The following is a 16,859-nucleotide window of genomic DNA, read 5'->3' as shown; positions in this document are numbered from 1 at the left end:
TTAATTTGAGGTACCATTTTTTTTTTTAGATGAAATAGCCAAATATATGGAAAAGGTGAAGCTACTGAGCTATGAAGAGAAACCTGTATATCAGCATTTCCGAGAAATACTTCTGCAAGGCCTCAGGGCCATTGGGCAAAGAGATGATGGAGTACTTGACTTTGGCTTGTCAGAGAATGGAGACTTGCAAACAAAGCCCTTGCAAAAGGTTTTTACTTTAAAATTTTAAGCATTTTTGAACTAAGCAGAAGAATTAGAGTGGTATCGGAAGTAGGTGTCATAGCTACATCAAGTAAGAAATAAGCAAATAGCCAAATGTTTATTTGCTTAAGGCCTACTTGTATACGTTATTTCTGTAATTTTAACTTCACAAATTGTTACGAAAGCTTTACGTAGAATCATGTTTGTAGGTGTACTTTCATAATAAATAACAAATAGTACCTTTGGTAACAGAATACGTATTTAGTTGTAATGACACTTGAACAGATGAACATTCAGTTAATTTACTTACCTTTCTCAAAATTCTAAAACTCTCTAGATGGGCCAAAATCCATGTAAGGTAAAATAAGTCTTGTTATTTTCTTATCAATTTCCTTTCCATGACTAGTTCAAAGCTTAGTCTTAAATACACATGTTTATATCAAGTACTTGGTACTGGAATTCCGTATTGAATCACAGTTATCTAGTATGTTATGTATGAATCTTAATTATAATGGTAGACTACAGGTATTTTATTCCTTGTATGTAAGAAGCCTTTAAACTCTAAATTGTGTCGCACATTTGAATACAGCAGGAGAACTTTTTTTGTTGGAGAAATAGTATGTTAAAATGGTTTATAATAACAATAAAAATGGAGAAATAGGGGAACAATAAATACTATCCTGCACTTCTAAGTGCATTTATTTGTGCATGCTAATTACAAGTGGGCAGCTTCTTAGTTCCTCTAGCATAAACTATAGGGAGCTGAGAATTATATTATAGGATAATAGTACAAGAATTCTGTCTGCCTAGTGACATGATCAGCTGTATGTAAAAGATGGGCAAAGAAACACAAAACAGAAACACAAATTATAAGTCCTTAAAATCTTATGTGTATACCTCTAGTTTTTCTCAGTTCTCTTTGACTAGGAGATAGTACTCTGGCTAAAACTGTATGTCCTTGACCTTTATACTAATATTTTCTGTTGAATCAAGTATAATCGGTCCAAAAGGAGAGTTCACTAGCATAAATTCTTCTCTTCCCCCCCTGTGGATCTACATGGCTTGAGACCTGTGTTTTGGAGAAAATCTGTTTTTGATGTTTGGCTGGCTTCTTTGCTGAATAACTTGGTCTGCTGCAGAGCCAACATCTGTGACCTTTTATGTCCTTGTCCAGCAGAGATGCCTGGTGCACATTTCCAATGGAATAAAACTTCAAAAATCTTATTTAGCTGTTTTCAGTCAAAACCATTCCCAAAGAGTGAGATAATCTTTCTCCTTAGGTTCTTACATGTTGGCATCAATTAAGACTTATTATAATGGGTTTCGTATGTTTTAACTTTGAGGCATCATGCGAATGGTCAGCTTGGTCACTTAAATAAAATAATAGGTCTTGCTGGTCCTTTTGCATAATTCTTTTCAGCAGTCTGCTTCATACTGCAGTGATAATTCATGCTAGCTATGACTAAAGTGCCCAGGCAGAATAGGATTGGTTGCTTGAAATCGGGTTGATGTAGTCTGTTTGCTCTTGACCAAATACCAGGTCAAAAGACTCTTGCTTCTATGCTGTATTTTCTAGGCCTAGTAACAGCTGTGGCTATAGGCTAGGGTAGAAGAATAGATTGAATCATTCCTCTTTCCAGGGTTATATCTTGGATCTCAAGAATAAGTAGAATGTAGGTCCTCACCAAGAAGTCCTTCTTCGCAGAATATGTTTGGGAACTGATATTTTCAGCCAGGATGCTGCTAGGTTTTCCTTCTAGAGGGTATCGTGTTAGTGAGAGGCTAGGAGAATGAGAACCCAAGATTTGTGTTAGCTGGGAGTCAAGAGAGAGCTGGACTAGAGAATAGCTGGGCATTTAGATTCACAGAGGAAGAAAGTATTATACTAATTAAAAATGTATACATTTTCCACTGTGACAGTAAGCTTGACTTGATGACCGAGTATTTTAAAAATAAGCTCCAAGTTCCAAACTTTGTTAAACTGCTTTCCACAGGTAGAATGTGCCATTGATCAGCAGCATCTCACCTCTGAAAGCCAGGATCTTCTAGCACCTGCTGAATTCTTTTGGCATGCTTAGTATCTAATTTGGAAAGTTAAAATGCAGCCTGGCATTCACCTTTGAGAAGATGCTGACCTCTGGGAGAGAGGATTTATGGTGTTTCTTCTGTACTGATCTTTTAATCATGACAGTTCTTAAGACAACCCACCCTTCTAATTCCTTTGGGGCAATCTACCATAATATTCACCTTTCTTCAGTGTTATTCAGCGTTCTGAAGTTACGCTGTTTCATAACTAGAAGAAATTGTTTTTAGCTTCTGTTTAAATAATTTATTTGAATGTAGGATCCTCCAGTGCACTCAGCTCGTATAGCTAATTGAGTCATGATGTGCACTATATGTTGCATATAAGCATGGTGGTTGTGGAATCTCAGACACTCTGCAGTATTGGTATCTGGCTCAAACTCACAGATGCTTGCTATATTAAAAATTAACATTTTATTCTCTATATCATGACTCAAGTTTCTCCAGATGTATAAGTAAATGAAACACAGTGCAAAATTCTCCTGGAGTTTCTTTCATTTCTGTATAATGCTTGCATGTTGGCGTGTGTGTGTGTGGTATTTTGTAACAGTTCTAGCAAAACAAGAAGCTACCACTATCATGCGTTGAAGGCAGTATTTGGAACTCTTGACTAAATTATTTAGAGCAAGAACCACTCTTTCTTTTTTTTTCCCAGTGTTGAGTACACTAACATCACTTACCAGTTGCTGGGAAATATCAGGAGTAAACTAAACTGGAGAAATACAGATTTTAGTGATTTGTAGCTCCTTATAATGTTCGGCTTCAGATGCGCAGGTGTTGCTTTTGTTAGATGAATGCTGCCTGATTTCTATTGCTATGTAATTCACCTGCATCAAGATTAAGAAACCACTTTTTATTAAATAAGCTTGGAAACAAGATAAATGTATTTTGCTTTTGTATAGCATGTATTAGATATCTGTTTTTATGATAAGCATTTAAAATCTTTTCTAGGACAATTGGAAGGAATGCATTATCTCTCATATAAAAGCAGTACAGCGCTGAAATAGTCCTCCTTAATTTTGGTCAGAATGAACAAAAGTGTCTGTGTTTATTCCTGCCTAATGCATCACAAATCTGCTGACATGCTAACCTTGGAGTCCTGGCTGGCGGTAATCAGGCCTGTGCACCGGCAGGAAAGATGTACCTAATGCACTCCATCAGTGCAGTTTGCATATGGAAGTTCTCACAGGGGAGCTGCCCTGTGCCAGCTGAGGGTTACCTGCCCACTGCAGTTATTGTATGTAATTATCGAACCAATCTGTTCATCCCAGCAGGGTTTAGATGGTAATCATGAAGCAACACTTTGGAAAAGAAGGATGTAATGCACTCTCCCCTTCTCTTATGAGCTATGTGAAGTTGTAACCACTTTTAAAGGTGTGTTAGTAAAGCAGTGCAGTCTTACACAATTTAAAAAAATGGAAAAAGAAAGGTAAACTCTTCCATTGTTCATCAAAGTTATCATCTGTGTCTCTCTGATATAGATATAGGACAATTCATCCTTTGCAAAAATGACATGGCTTTAAAAAATAATCTTTCCATAACCACCTTAAGAATACTTTGCAATAGTAGGATTAATTGTAATACACAGATAATAACAGTTCTATCCATTTAGAGGTTTTAAGATAATGTACCTTGAATACAATTCAGCTTTTCCAAGTACCTCGCTCTGGAACAGAGCCCATAGTTGCTATTAGAAAAAATAATAATGTACTGTCAGTGGGTGTTAGCTACTTTTAAGCTGTGCAAAGAAAGCCTTAAGAAGCATGGATTCAGATAAACTTGAACTTAATGAGGTGTAATTGCTCTAAAAAAAAAAAAAGTCAATTAAAAGCAACTTTGGATAAAGTGTTTTTTCTGTGTTAAGATTTTTCAGATTGATCCTTTCATAACAGTTATTCAAAGTAAATAAAAATAGGTTTTGATCATAAAAACTGGTGTTTTCATACACTAAAGTATAAATTCTTAAACTGATATATAGACAGGGGAACTGAACTTTTAAATTGACTGTTGCCTAGCATGAATAACTTCTGCACTAATATATGAATCACTTTTCTCTACAAATGAAGGTGTTTTATAATATCTGAGGAAATAATGCTTAAAATTGGGGAGTAACTTATGCAGTTGTGTGGCCTTTCCTGCTCTTGAGTTCGACTGCCTTTTTTCTTTATAGAAGAAAAGGAAGACAGCAGCTGCAGCTGATGAGAGCACTGAAGCAGAAATGGAAGATGTAGGAAGTCCACAGAAAAAGAAACCTACTTCTTCTAGTAAGTCAAAGGACCATCCTCATAGCCACATGTGCTGTTTATCTCTAGCAGTTGAAATGCTTTTGTCTTTTGTATTTTCTTTTTAGATTAGCTTTAATACTGAAATATTCAAACTTTCTATGTATATATTCTCTCTAGTAATATGTTACATAAAGCTGGTAGAAATGCTGGCTGATAAAAGATGGTGGTTGCACCCTGTCCTTCTGCCATCATTCATTCTCCCCTCCATTCTTATTTTTCTCCTATCCTGTCTTGTCCTGTTCAATGTCAGAAGATGTCGACTCTTCAGGACCTCTTCATCACAGTGTGTTACAGCCAGAGGCTAGCAGCAGCCACTTGCAAGAGTGAGTGTATTTAAAGTCAAGGAAAGGATTAGCTGCAAGGATAGACCATGCTGAAGTTAGGTTTTTAATAATTTGATACAAGTGGCATAGCTGGCAGTATTTTCTGGAAAAAGTCATAGACAGGTGAAGTAGGTATAGGATCTTGCAAATCCAAAATCAGAATTCTTCAGTAGATCTGTATAGGGTAAACTTGTGGTAAGTGTCTGGTCAAACTGTTCCTGGCTCTGACCTGTAGCTCCTTCATGTGCATGAGAACTGAATTCAATTAATTACAAAGATATTTATTCTAGAAATTTTTTCGTTCAGGCTTTAAGTAAAAGGCCAAATGTTATGCATGGTCGAGTAGTCTAGAAATAATAAAACAGTAGCAGTCCAACACTTGATTCTACCTCAAAACAGATCTACCTGTTTAAAAAAGGTGTGATGAAGTAGTATGGCAGGGTGGGAAAATGTTGTAATGTTTAAAGAAAAAAAAAAAAAAAAAGTAGTATTACTGGTGAATTATGGATTGACTCTAGGATTGACCCTACGGATTGACTGTGGTGCAAAGTACAAGTAATCAAGCCACTGTCTTTCTGGAAGGTTGCACTGTTCTGCTCATTTTCAGCTGTAAACATTATACAATTTTGATCATTAAAATCAATGACTTATGTCTCTCTTATTCAGATGCCTTTTGAATTGTTGACTTCAATTTATTACAAATTTTCTAGTCTGTCAGTGGCTGAAAAATGGTAATTAGTTGGATTATATTTTCTTTGAAGGAAATAAAATTATTTGATTTTTATACTGACTTTTATTCTTAATTTAAGTGTATTTTTATTGAGAATCATATAACAAAATATTTAAAAATATAGCTTATGGCTTACTGGTTGCCATTTGGTGCACATGAGTATTATACTTTTTCTTTTTCCTTTGGGGTTGTGTACTGAGACTCTCATAGATTGAAATGAGAGGGAGCTTGAGAAATCGCAGTCCAAGTAGTAGCATCAGCTCTTTGTAAATGCTAAGTTTTTTTCAGACTAATTAGATGTGTTTGGGAGGCTATATATTTTCAGCATCCAGCAGTTAAAATGAGTGATGGACGTGAACTTGAATTTAAACCTTCCCTTGCCAATTTAATAGAGTAATAAGTGAAATGGTTCTAATTTCACCTTTTTGTACTACCTAAGTTAATGAATAACAAGTGGGGTGAGTACCAAATGTTTTGGGGTGAAAACTGATGTGTGTACTCACATTGCCTTCTCTTCAGCTTTTGAATTAAAAACTATACCACTTACTATAGGATTCTTAAATCTGTGTAGGAGGAAGAGGCAACTGTTTTATGATCTCATGATTTTGATGCTTTTCATAAACTGAAAATAGCTGATTGTTATAGAAATGTTTAAAACTCTATCTTCAAATCTGACTGATTTTGTATTACCATGGACTTTTCTCCCTTGTGTAATTAATATACTTTTTAATCACAGAACTAATGTTCACTGTCCATTAAAATGTAGAATTTCCTGATGAGTCTTAATTCTTGTAGAAACTGAAATTTAGTCATACAAGAACATTCTGAAAGTTCTTGAAAATAGTATTGGTTTTCAAACAGTAGTATGGGTTTCCAAAATGGGTGTAAACATGGCAGGACAGGATCTACTCTTCAGTAGTCAAAAAACACTTCGTGAGTATGTGTAGTTAAAACAGTGGTAAGAAGCATGATGCAGCTCTTACTGTTCAGCTAATTAGCATTAAATGGGTCCCACTAGGCAGAGTTGTGCAGTTGTGCAGGAGCTGGAGTGCACCAAGGTGAGTAGTGGCTGTAGACTCTGTCAGTAAAGATTGCTGCTGCTGCTGAGATTGGGGAGCCCCTAAGACTGACAGAGGAGGAAGAAAGAATACAACCTAGAATGGACAGGCATTTTGAATTTTGTGCCACTGTTTCCTTCTTCCCTCTGTTCCCCCAGTTCTTCTGTGTTTTAAAAGTGGCCACTGCAGATGAGTACAGTAAAGGCCATCTCTTTCAGCCATGTGAGCCATCAGTATTTCTGGAGTTGGCAAGCAAGACTCTTAGACTCTTCTTTTTAGAAACAGAATCTCAGGAAGCCCACTGGAAAAACTCTCTTGTACTTCCAAAATTAGATGCACAAAATTTTGTGACATGCTTAATTTTTTTTATTTAAATTAGCAGATTATGACCAATTTCCTCTTTTTTTCGGTGGTAACTGGAACCCATATGCTTTCTTGAAAGCTAGAGTTTTAAGATGTATGCTTTTCATGATGGATGATGTCAAAGTAATGTTAGTCAATCTCTCTCCATCACGAAAAATGTTGTCAGAAGAGGTGATTTCTATTTAAAAGAAAGTCTCTGTCAAATTCTGTTATAACTCCATACTGAGAATGGTTTCAGTATTTAGCTGCCTTCATGTATGACAGTAAAATACACAGACTTTTAATCATGATATTGTTACAGCAAAATATCAGATTTTGGCAATACACTGTTTTTGTCTGGCAGTGCTTCTGCAGGAGTACTTTGAGTAATTTTAATAGAGCCAATGCCTACAGCATTAAGTATGGAATAGGTAGTTAGGATAGGGAATGCTGGAAAAATAAAAGTTACATCAAAATTTGTAAGCACTGTTAGGTTCAAAGCTACTAGTGGAGTTCAAAGCTGTTAGCACTGGGAGTTTTCTTTAATCTTGGGTTTAATGAAGATTGGGCTATATCAAATATTGGATATGGCCCAATCTTCGTCAATCCTAAATTTCTCTCCTTTCTCCACGCACACACGCTTTTGAATTCGGATTCATAATTCGGTCAGTATAGAGAGAAATTCTAATATAGACGTGACAATGAAAGTTCTGTGTGAAGATGTCTTTGGTTTGGTAATAGTAAATATTTTTGGGGTAGGAATTGTGCATCTGTATTTCTGTATAGCATCTAGCACCATGAGGCCTTAACCAGGGTCTCTGGGCACTCTTCTAATATAAATGATGACAACCCTGTGAGTGGCACTGGTATGAAAACAGTTATACTGATGGATTGGTTAGAAGGCATTCAAAAATAGAGGTTTAATAGTATTTCCCAATTAATAGGAACTTAATTTTACATTTATTTCTGTTGTGTGGCTTTGCATAAGTCATGTTCTGGATTATTGTCTTAAAAAATCTTTAGTTGAGATTTTTTTCCTTGATTCAATCAAGATTTTTTTTACTTAATATTGGATTAAATTTACACTTATTTTAGTTTTTATCTGTAGCGAATTACTGTCCTTGTCATCATGCTCTAGGATAATGCAAATCATAAGGTTCTTTTGAGCTTGTCCATGGCGTCACTTTCTTTCTACCCGCTGCCCATGCCCACATTATAGATAGATTTTTTTTTTTCTCTCTCTCTTAATTTTATACTCTAGTATAAATATTTTTACCAAAACCTGTACTGGTCAGGATATTTTTATTTGTCTATTATTCTTTTGTTCCTTTTTGTGAAGGTCTTGGTACTGACCAGTATTGGCGACTGTCTCTAGGAGTAAATAGATATTAGTCTAAAATATCATATTGGTTTCTGTGACTAGTCACCAGAAGACCTGTCCTACTCAGCACCGTTCCTAGCCTTCCCTTATCCTTGAGAAAAGTTGTGAGTTAAATGTTCTAGTATGGTAGTTAAATTACCTGGTTTTTGAGGTTAAAAGCATTCACTGCTAAGTTATGTCTAGAAATAAACAGGAAGCTGCATGGTTTTAGAACAGAGAGATACTGCTCATAGCTGTCGAAATACTGACATACTGGCTTCTGTATTTTGCACTAGCTATATTTAACGTGATATGAAACAATCTGTCTTTTTATGGCCTGCTCAAAAATTGTTTGATGATTTTCAAAAGCTATTTAAATTGGAAAAGGTGTTTTAGGAGGCGATTTTAAGTAGAAAGACCTTTAAGTGTTATGGGTAGGAAGGTTAAAATAAATTAAATGCATATAAAATGAACACATCTTTGCAGTTCTTCCCAAGTAATGGTTTTCATGGACAGTTTGAAAGTGGTAAAATAATTCACTGAGAAGTGCCTTGAACATGTGCTGATAATAATAAACTTTAATTTCCAATATGTAAAGTGCGAGAATGTTCCTGTTTACTCTTGTATCTGTTTGGAAGACAGTTTTCTACTTAGTCTTCCTTTATATTTTAAGCTTATTTCCATACAACTTCTTCAGACCACTTTTATGACTAAAACACACTTAAAATATAAAGTACACTTAACTTCTCCGTTACACATCAGGGAACTTTCTTTTGTTTGCTGCTAATGAAAAGTAATAATATCTAATTTTCTTCCTGCGATGTGATTCTGAGCTAAATCATTTAAAAATTAAATAGTGATGTCTACTTTTTTTGTTGTTTTTCTGTGGCCTGAAGATGTATTGCAGTATGCTGAATAAGTGTTGCAATTCAAATGTAGATCTAAAATTTGGAAGTGAAATTTGTCTCCAGGAAGGAAAAAAATTATTGGACTGCACTGATTCAGATTTTTGCAGGGAACTCTAACCTTTTTCAAGATTGTAAGTAATATATTTAAATTAAACCCTTTGTTCCTCCTGCAATTCACTGTGCGATGGAAAGGAGGACTATTTTTAAACACATGCTGTATGTGGCTTCTTATTTATATGTGTATATAGAATTGTGTTTTGGAACCTCTTCAGTAAATCTATTTTTATAAATAGAAGTAAATCTGTATTTCAACTTTTCCTGGAACAATTTAGTATTTTTTAACAGAACTCATAAACCCAGTGTTATCTTCAGGAAATATGCAGTCATAAAGCCATGGAATAATATGCTCTTGTGTCCTGATGTTTTTCCATAGGATAATTCCTATGGAAATGTGTAGGCTTCATTTGTTGCAGTATTATCTATCAGGAGACAGGATTCTGAAGAACAGAATACATGAAGCCAAACCCCATCCCACAACTCTACAAACTTTCTTTCCCCTCTCTCCTCCACATCTTGCAATCTTATTTTGCCTGGAATTCAAGTGCATATTTTGTTTCCTTTCTTCATATTTCTGAGTTATGTTTCTGAATTACTGTAGAGAAGGGAACTGCTGGCAGAAAAGAAAAAGCCAATTAACTAAAACTACTGTCTGTTGACCTTACAGTTGCTTCAGCAAGCTTCCAAGTAACAAAAAGCTCCCTTTTGAGAAGCATTACACTACAGGACTTTATCATTTATGCAGGATTCCTGCTAGAAAGGTTGTGGGAAAGGGCTTGTCAGATGACTACATACTCTTCCTTGTTTCATCTCTGCAAAGTAGAAATGGCTGTTCCTTGGCACCATATTCGAACTGCCCAAACTGATATGATAGCAGTAGTCTAGTGATACTTACTTCGCATTAAGTGCTGCACCTCTTGACTTCAGTTCCCATTTGGTGTTTGCAGCCAGGTGCTGAGCGTGCTCTTTCAGCTTCCAGTGCTTTTTTTTTTTTTTTTTTTTTTTTTTTTTTTTTTTGCTTTATTCCTCCCACATATAAATAACAATTGTGTGGGTTCCATTCCCTTGTCTTTCCTTTTCAGTTTGATGACTGTAGGACCCTTTTAAAGGGTGGATGAAGAAAAAGATTTCTTAGGGAGCCACCCAGCAAAATGACTTGATTATTTAATGCGATCAAAGACAACTGAAATATGACTGAAGCACACTTTGCAAGACAAGTGATACTGTGGTCAGTGGAAGTATTTTGAAAAACTGACAGTCCTAAATTTGCCTCCTTTGGAAATTACAAATCCACGATTAGTTGATTGATTTGTTAGATGGTAATGGAACATATTCTTGGACTAATAATTATGCTGAGATCTGATACAGTGGCCTATGTAAGATCAAAGCTGGTTGACTAGGGAGAGTGTTGTATCATGACCCTTTCATTCCTGCTTCATCACTTCTCAGCTGAGCTGTGGCATTTCAGTATTTGTGGCATAAAGTTGCCAGAGTTAAATGTCAATTCTGTTACAGAATTGTCCTGCTATGCCACACTGGATCTTTGTACAGTAATGATGAATAAGTTCCATCTATGCGGGGGCTAGTCTGAGAACATCTCCACCAGAAGCCACTTGAGAACTCTGCACCACATAGTCCAACACTCCACATCTGTTGACCTTTGTTTCTTCGAAGATGCACACACACGCGCGTGCGCACACGCGCGTGCACGTGCGCGCGCACACGTGCGTGCACGTGCGCGCGCACACGTGCGTGCACACACGCACGCGCACACACGCACGCACACACACAAAAAAAAACCTTGCTGTACCAGAACAATACACTCAACTGCACATGCTTCTTTTGAGGGCAGAATGTGTTAGCTGTATTGTTTAATGAAGATGCTTACTGTAAACCTAGTTTAAGAACTTGTATATAGACTAGAATTGCTGGCACTCTTCAACTGTTACACAGAGACTGGCGTGTACTCCTCAGTCTTTGTCAGGTGTAAATCCAGCATATGCAAGTGATGCAGTTGCTAACCTGCAGCATGCCCACTGCTAGGTATTTTTCGCTTACTGTGACATTTGCTTGGAGTCTTAAAAACTGTATGTGGTTCTGTTTTTTAAATGTTGTAGCCTGTGATGTAACCTAGCAGTCACCTTTAACACCTGAATCTTATCCAACTTCATCTGCTCAGCAGCTGTGTTTTCACACTCAGAATCTCTCACTGTCCACGTTTCCCTCAGGCAGACAATTAAGTGGGAACCTTGGGACTCTGGTCTCTGCTTGTTCTTACTAAAGGAACCTTTGTAATTCAATAGAAACTGTCATTTTTTTGACTCAAGTACAGTCTTATTTCTCTTATAAGATTTAGATGTGCTTCTAAAAGGATGCATGCAGAATCAGAAAACAAGGTGAAAAGGGAAATCAAGAGGTCATCAGCTCTATTCACCAGCTGAAAGGCAGGATCATCTGTAGTCCTCATATATAAACTTTTTCTTAAAAACCTCCATGATGGAGATTCTAAAACATCCTTGTGCAAGGCCTATTCTAATACTTGACTATCCTTACCACTAAAAAGTCTGATGGAGTATTTTGTTTGTTTGTTTTTAATATCTAATTGAAATTTCCTGTGTTACAATTTTAAGCTTCTTATTAGTTGTCCTATCTGCTGGATGTGAAAATTGCTCTCATTCTCTGTAGCAACCTTTTGCAGATTTGGAGAGGGCACCATCACACCTCTTCCTTTTTTGCAGGGTTAGGGGGGGTGGGGGGAAGAGGTTCTTCAGATAAGCCAGTTAAATTATTTCAGTTTTTCTCACTAGAGAGCTAGAAGCCATGATCATCACAATTGCTTTTTCATTTATTTCAGAACTTTCTTGAAGGATAGTGCCCAACTCTATACACAGTACTTCTTCTGGGTTTCTTTTGTAATGTTGCTTTGTGATACTGTTTACATAGAGAGGTTCAGCTATAATAGTCAGCTTGTCTGTAAGAATTTCTGTAGAGCCTGTGGGTCTCTTTGTGCCTCTGCTGAACTTTGTTCCAGTCTGAAAACAAGCTGTGCATTGACACCACCGGTTTTATTTCTGTGTATATAATTCTTCCTCACTTAAATTGCTGTTTCAACGTAATTCAGCTTAATCTATTTTATAGAAGCTCTCTCCTTTGCTTGTAATAGCTTTGTTTGCACCCTCATTTGGTGCTGCCCACACAGGAATCTTCCTGTTTTCAGAGAACAGTGTTGATACTTCTTCCACTAGAAAAGTTTGTGGGGAGTGGGCAATATATGTTGTCAGGCTAACTAATTCTGAAAAAGCAGACGAGCTTTTTGGCACAGACATTTTTCAGTTCTGAGATAGCAGCAAACTTTGAAGCTAATTATGGGTTGAGAGCAGTTGTTCTGAGTTTAACTTAATTATGTTAATCAGATAGTTTAAGACAGTATTTCTCCTGCTTACGTTTAAATTATGAATAAAGGAGCATGGCAAGGATTTTTTTTTTCCTGTTTGTTAGGATCTACTTCTTTGGGATCCACTTGGAGATTCACTATGATCATGGTTTGAATAGAAAAAACTTGAAAAGAGCTTATTAGTGCAGTAAATGTAAAGGAAAAAAAATGGAGGCAGGGTGGATCTCCTCTCCGTTTTGGTGTTCCAGGATGGGCAGTTAGAAATGGGTAAGCTCTTACTGACCTAGGTTTAAGTGAGGTTGGATTGTTTGTATTGTCCTTCACTATTACCTGTGAAATACTGTATTGCTCAACTATGAACCGGAACATTTGATAATGTATTTTTTTCTTCTCTCTAAACAAATATCAGTGATATTTTCCTAGCTAATGTTGTAGTTCTCATATTGGGAGTCTTTCTGATAACGGTACATGAATTTGACCTGTCTTTTACAGCACTCCATTACACAGTCTATAATTAGATGAGAAGAAAAAGCACACTTAGCTCAGTCAAAACTGGTAAAGAGTAATGAAAGGGGAAAAGATTAGGTTGGGGGGGGCTGTATGTTTGTTTTTAAGAGAAAACTTTGGTCCTTGTATGTTTCCTGTTGCAGTGCAAAAATTCCAGGGATAAATCTCAGGAGAGAAGGAGAAGGAAAAAACAGTACAGAATACACAATTAATGGCTAATCTGCCACTGAGATCATGCAATTCAAAAGCTCTGTTGAACTCAAAAGATATGTTTAATGCTAGAATTCACAGTTCTCGCAGCTGAAATACTTTGTGACTTTGAAAGGTATAAACTACTAATACTTGATGATAAGCCAGAATTTAGCTGGGAGAAGGAATGATTCACATAGTTAAGTTACTCCTTTAATTTTTGGTACCTACTTGTGTAGCTTTTAACTACCAGTAGTTGTAAAACTACCAAAATAGATTTGATTTTATATAGCAGTCTTCAGGAGGTTTTTTTTGCTTTGCCGGAGTGGATCTTTCACTCAAAGGCAGGGTTTTTCTTAAGTGGTTTATCAATCAAAGATGCATTGTCTAGCAAAATCTATTTTTAGTTTTATATTGGATGCAGCAAACACTTTTGGACCAAAAAAAAAAAAGAGCAAGAATATTTTTTATTCTGCATTTTCAAGTATGCAGAAATTCTTCAAAGTTAATTTTTGTTTCAAAACAGTATTTTAAGAGCAAATTAAGTTATGTAAAATTAAACAAACATGAAAGTAAAATTGCAATGATTCTACACTTTTCTTGATGTGGTTTCGTTTAGGGTGGACTCAAGACTATTTTGGTTTATTTTTCACTGTTCTCTGCCTCCTTGCTTCCTTCTGAACTTACCCATTGAGCTTGAACGATTAGTGACTCATACAGCTCAAAGGCTGTTGCCTTATGCAACCAGCCTCTTTCTTAAAGACTGCCATGAAACTCAATCTTACCTTTATTTCTTTGTCACTAATGCAGATTAAGAGTTGGCAGGACCTGTAGGGTTATATATAGTTTTACAAGCAAGAAGTTAAATTAGTCATACTGACTTCAAGGAAGAAGTCAGAATTATTTTTTAAAAAAATACTATGACTAGGAGATGAAAAACACTTCATTTGGTAACTCCTTTTCTGAAAATAGTAGTAATTTTTATTATATTTAATATTTTATTTTCTCACAAAGTGACCAAAGATGAATGTGATTCATGCAAATGAACTGGGTTTTTTTCTTCCTTTTCCCTGCTAGTGGTCAGGAAAAGAAATTGGGATGCAGGGAGTTTTTTTATTACTGCATTTGATTTTAGTCTCATTGAACAACCTACCTGCTGGCTGTGTTAAGAATCTTATTTAGATGGCTGTGTTTGTTACCTTTGTTGATAAAATATTGTCAAGTAATAGCTTTAAATCTGAGAGTGAAGTTGCACTGTGGCAGCTGAACTGATTTAATAGCTCACCACTGCCAAACAAAAATCTACTTCTCTTTTCTACTTGTGTGCCCTCTACCACCTTTGGTATGAGCTCCAGTCAGAATGGCCTGAGCCACTGCAACTCACTAAACCATCAAAATACTAGACCAAGAAAAAAAAGGAAAAAAAAACTTTGCTGGAGTAGACAGATGAATCAGCTTAGCACAAGGTTCAAAGAGCACCAAAGGTGGCTCAGTACTTGGAATGATCACAGAACTTAAACGGGGTGCATGGGGAAGGAGGAGTTTAGGATGTGAAGAGGATCTGATCCTTCATCTTTTGGTGGAGGTGAGCTGTTAAGTTGTCTCAAGTGTGTAATGCTGTGGGTTGGGAAGTTGAATTGTATAATGTGTTTTTCAAGAGAATATTGATACCTAAAACATATTCAGATTTTTTTCTGTATTTTTTTCTCCATTATGTAAATCAAAGCTAAATGAGTAATTTGGTTTGACCTGTCCATTCAAAATACTGCAAATTATTTTCTTGTGGTACATTTCTGGTATTTGTTTTATGGAAAGTTTTGACTTTTTGAATTGCAGAAGCAGTGGCTACCAAAACACGGAAGATGACCTCACCAAAAACCAAGAAAGGCACAGCAACCAGAAAGAAAGTCCAGAAGTAGATGAAACAAAATAAGTTGCTCTTCTATTCACCTCTCTTTTTCTCAGTTACTGTAGCACTGGATTCTTTTTTTTCCCCACTTTTAAATGATAAATCCTGTAAAAATATTAGACTGCTGTTTGTACCTGTTTTTTGAAAAATAAATGTTTTATTAAAATATTTGCATAATTTATGTATACTTTGACGCAAATGCAAAATTTTGCAAACTTTGAAGTGAAGATGCATTTTTATTTTTTATTTACACAAATTCATGTCTTAAGGGCAAGCTTGAAAAAAGTGCTTTTGGCTGCTTTAAAATGTAGAAATAAAGCCTTATTATTTAGTTATTGCTGCTTTTTAAGGAGCCAGCAGTGTTGTATCTGATTTGGTTTAATTTTGAGTATAGTCTTATTGGAGGTTACTTAGATGAATGCTTAGACCATTGCACGGTCAGAGGTCTGAAATAATAGAGACATCTCTTAAGTACTGCTCAAGTGTTTGAATTAAAACAAGAAAACTCAACAGCAAAATCAAGTTTCACATCCGCTCTAGTTTTTTACAGAATGGAAGTGTTTAAACAGTTTACAGCAACATCATGTGCTCTTTGTAGGAGAGGTGAATTTAGATAAGTTTTTTTGCATAGTATTCTGTTTGTTTTACTTTTCCAATTATTTATAGTTTCTTGAGAGAGAGACCAGAATTTCTAATACAGGGCCCAGGGGGGAAGTCCCTCCCCAGCCTTGCCTCAGGTTTTCTTTTTATATTAGTGAAAATGCTAGAAAAGTTATGAAGAATGGTATCATAAGGTATCTATTTCTAGTGAAAGCTTGACTCAGTTGTGCTTCTCATAGCAAATTAAATGATTTCAGGATTTTTTTTAATAGTTGAGAAATGAGTATGCTTCCAAAATCTTTTTAAAAGCACTTTTTGCTGGCTTTTAAGTCTTCTCTTCAGAGTTTTAAGTCAAAATATGCAATGTTTAATTTTAATGTGAAATACCCACTACTTTGCATTTTGATTCTGCAAATATGCATGGAATTTGGGCATGACCATCATTCTTATCAGGGAGACTGCTTTATGAAGTTTGACAAATCGGAAGAAATCCATATGAGCCTTAGAAAGTGTATTTCTGTGGATCTCCTGTGTTTTGCTTGCTTGGTTGTGTAATGTCTGAGTAGCCACACACTGATACAAATATGTTTTTGCGTAAAATGCTGAATGAATGCTGGGGTTAGGTTTTGAAAAGAAGAAAATTAGGGTTTTTTGAAATAAAAACTGGAGAAACATATCTAAAAGGTCTAGTGCCTTCTCTCTTCTGTTTTGATCACTACACGGTCTTCTCTTTTTGCGTAGGTGTGTACTAGCAAAGTGTGGTTGAAGACTTTAAACATAACATTATTTTCATTTCAGAAGTAAAAATTTGACTTCTGAAGGCCCTGTTACACTTAAATCTCTTCAAATGGAACTTTCATTTTAATTAGGGTAAAGATCAATTTATTCAAAAAGTGTGATGCACTGTTCTTCGA

At 35.9% G+C, this 16,859-nt stretch overlaps 1 protein-coding gene across 2 annotated transcripts in view; it reads left to right on the top strand.

Moving 5' to 3' along the window:
* The window catches only part of VRK1 (VRK serine/threonine kinase 1), a 36,664-nt gene extending 20,043 nt beyond the window's left edge, over window positions 1-16,621 (top strand). For both annotated transcript variants that reach the window (XM_026111356.2, XM_064512099.1), the window contains 3 exons: window positions 30-208; window positions 4,454-4,547; window positions 15,273-16,621. In XM_026111356.2, coding sequence (XP_025967141.2) covers window positions 30-208; window positions 4,454-4,547; window positions 15,273-15,355 — 356 coding nt within the window. In that variant the 3' untranslated portion in view covers window positions 15,356-16,621. The remainder of the gene's footprint in view (window positions 1-29; window positions 209-4,453; window positions 4,548-15,272) is intronic.
* The last annotated feature ends 238 nt before the right edge of the window (window positions 16,622-16,859 follow it).

Source organism: Dromaius novaehollandiae, chromosome 5, assembly GCF_036370855.1.
Source record: "Dromaius novaehollandiae isolate bDroNov1 chromosome 5, bDroNov1.hap1, whole genome shotgun sequence".
Lineage (NCBI taxonomy): Eukaryota > Metazoa > Chordata > Aves > Casuariiformes > Dromaiidae > Dromaius > Dromaius novaehollandiae.
This window is presented reverse-complemented; position numbering and strand designations above follow the sequence as displayed.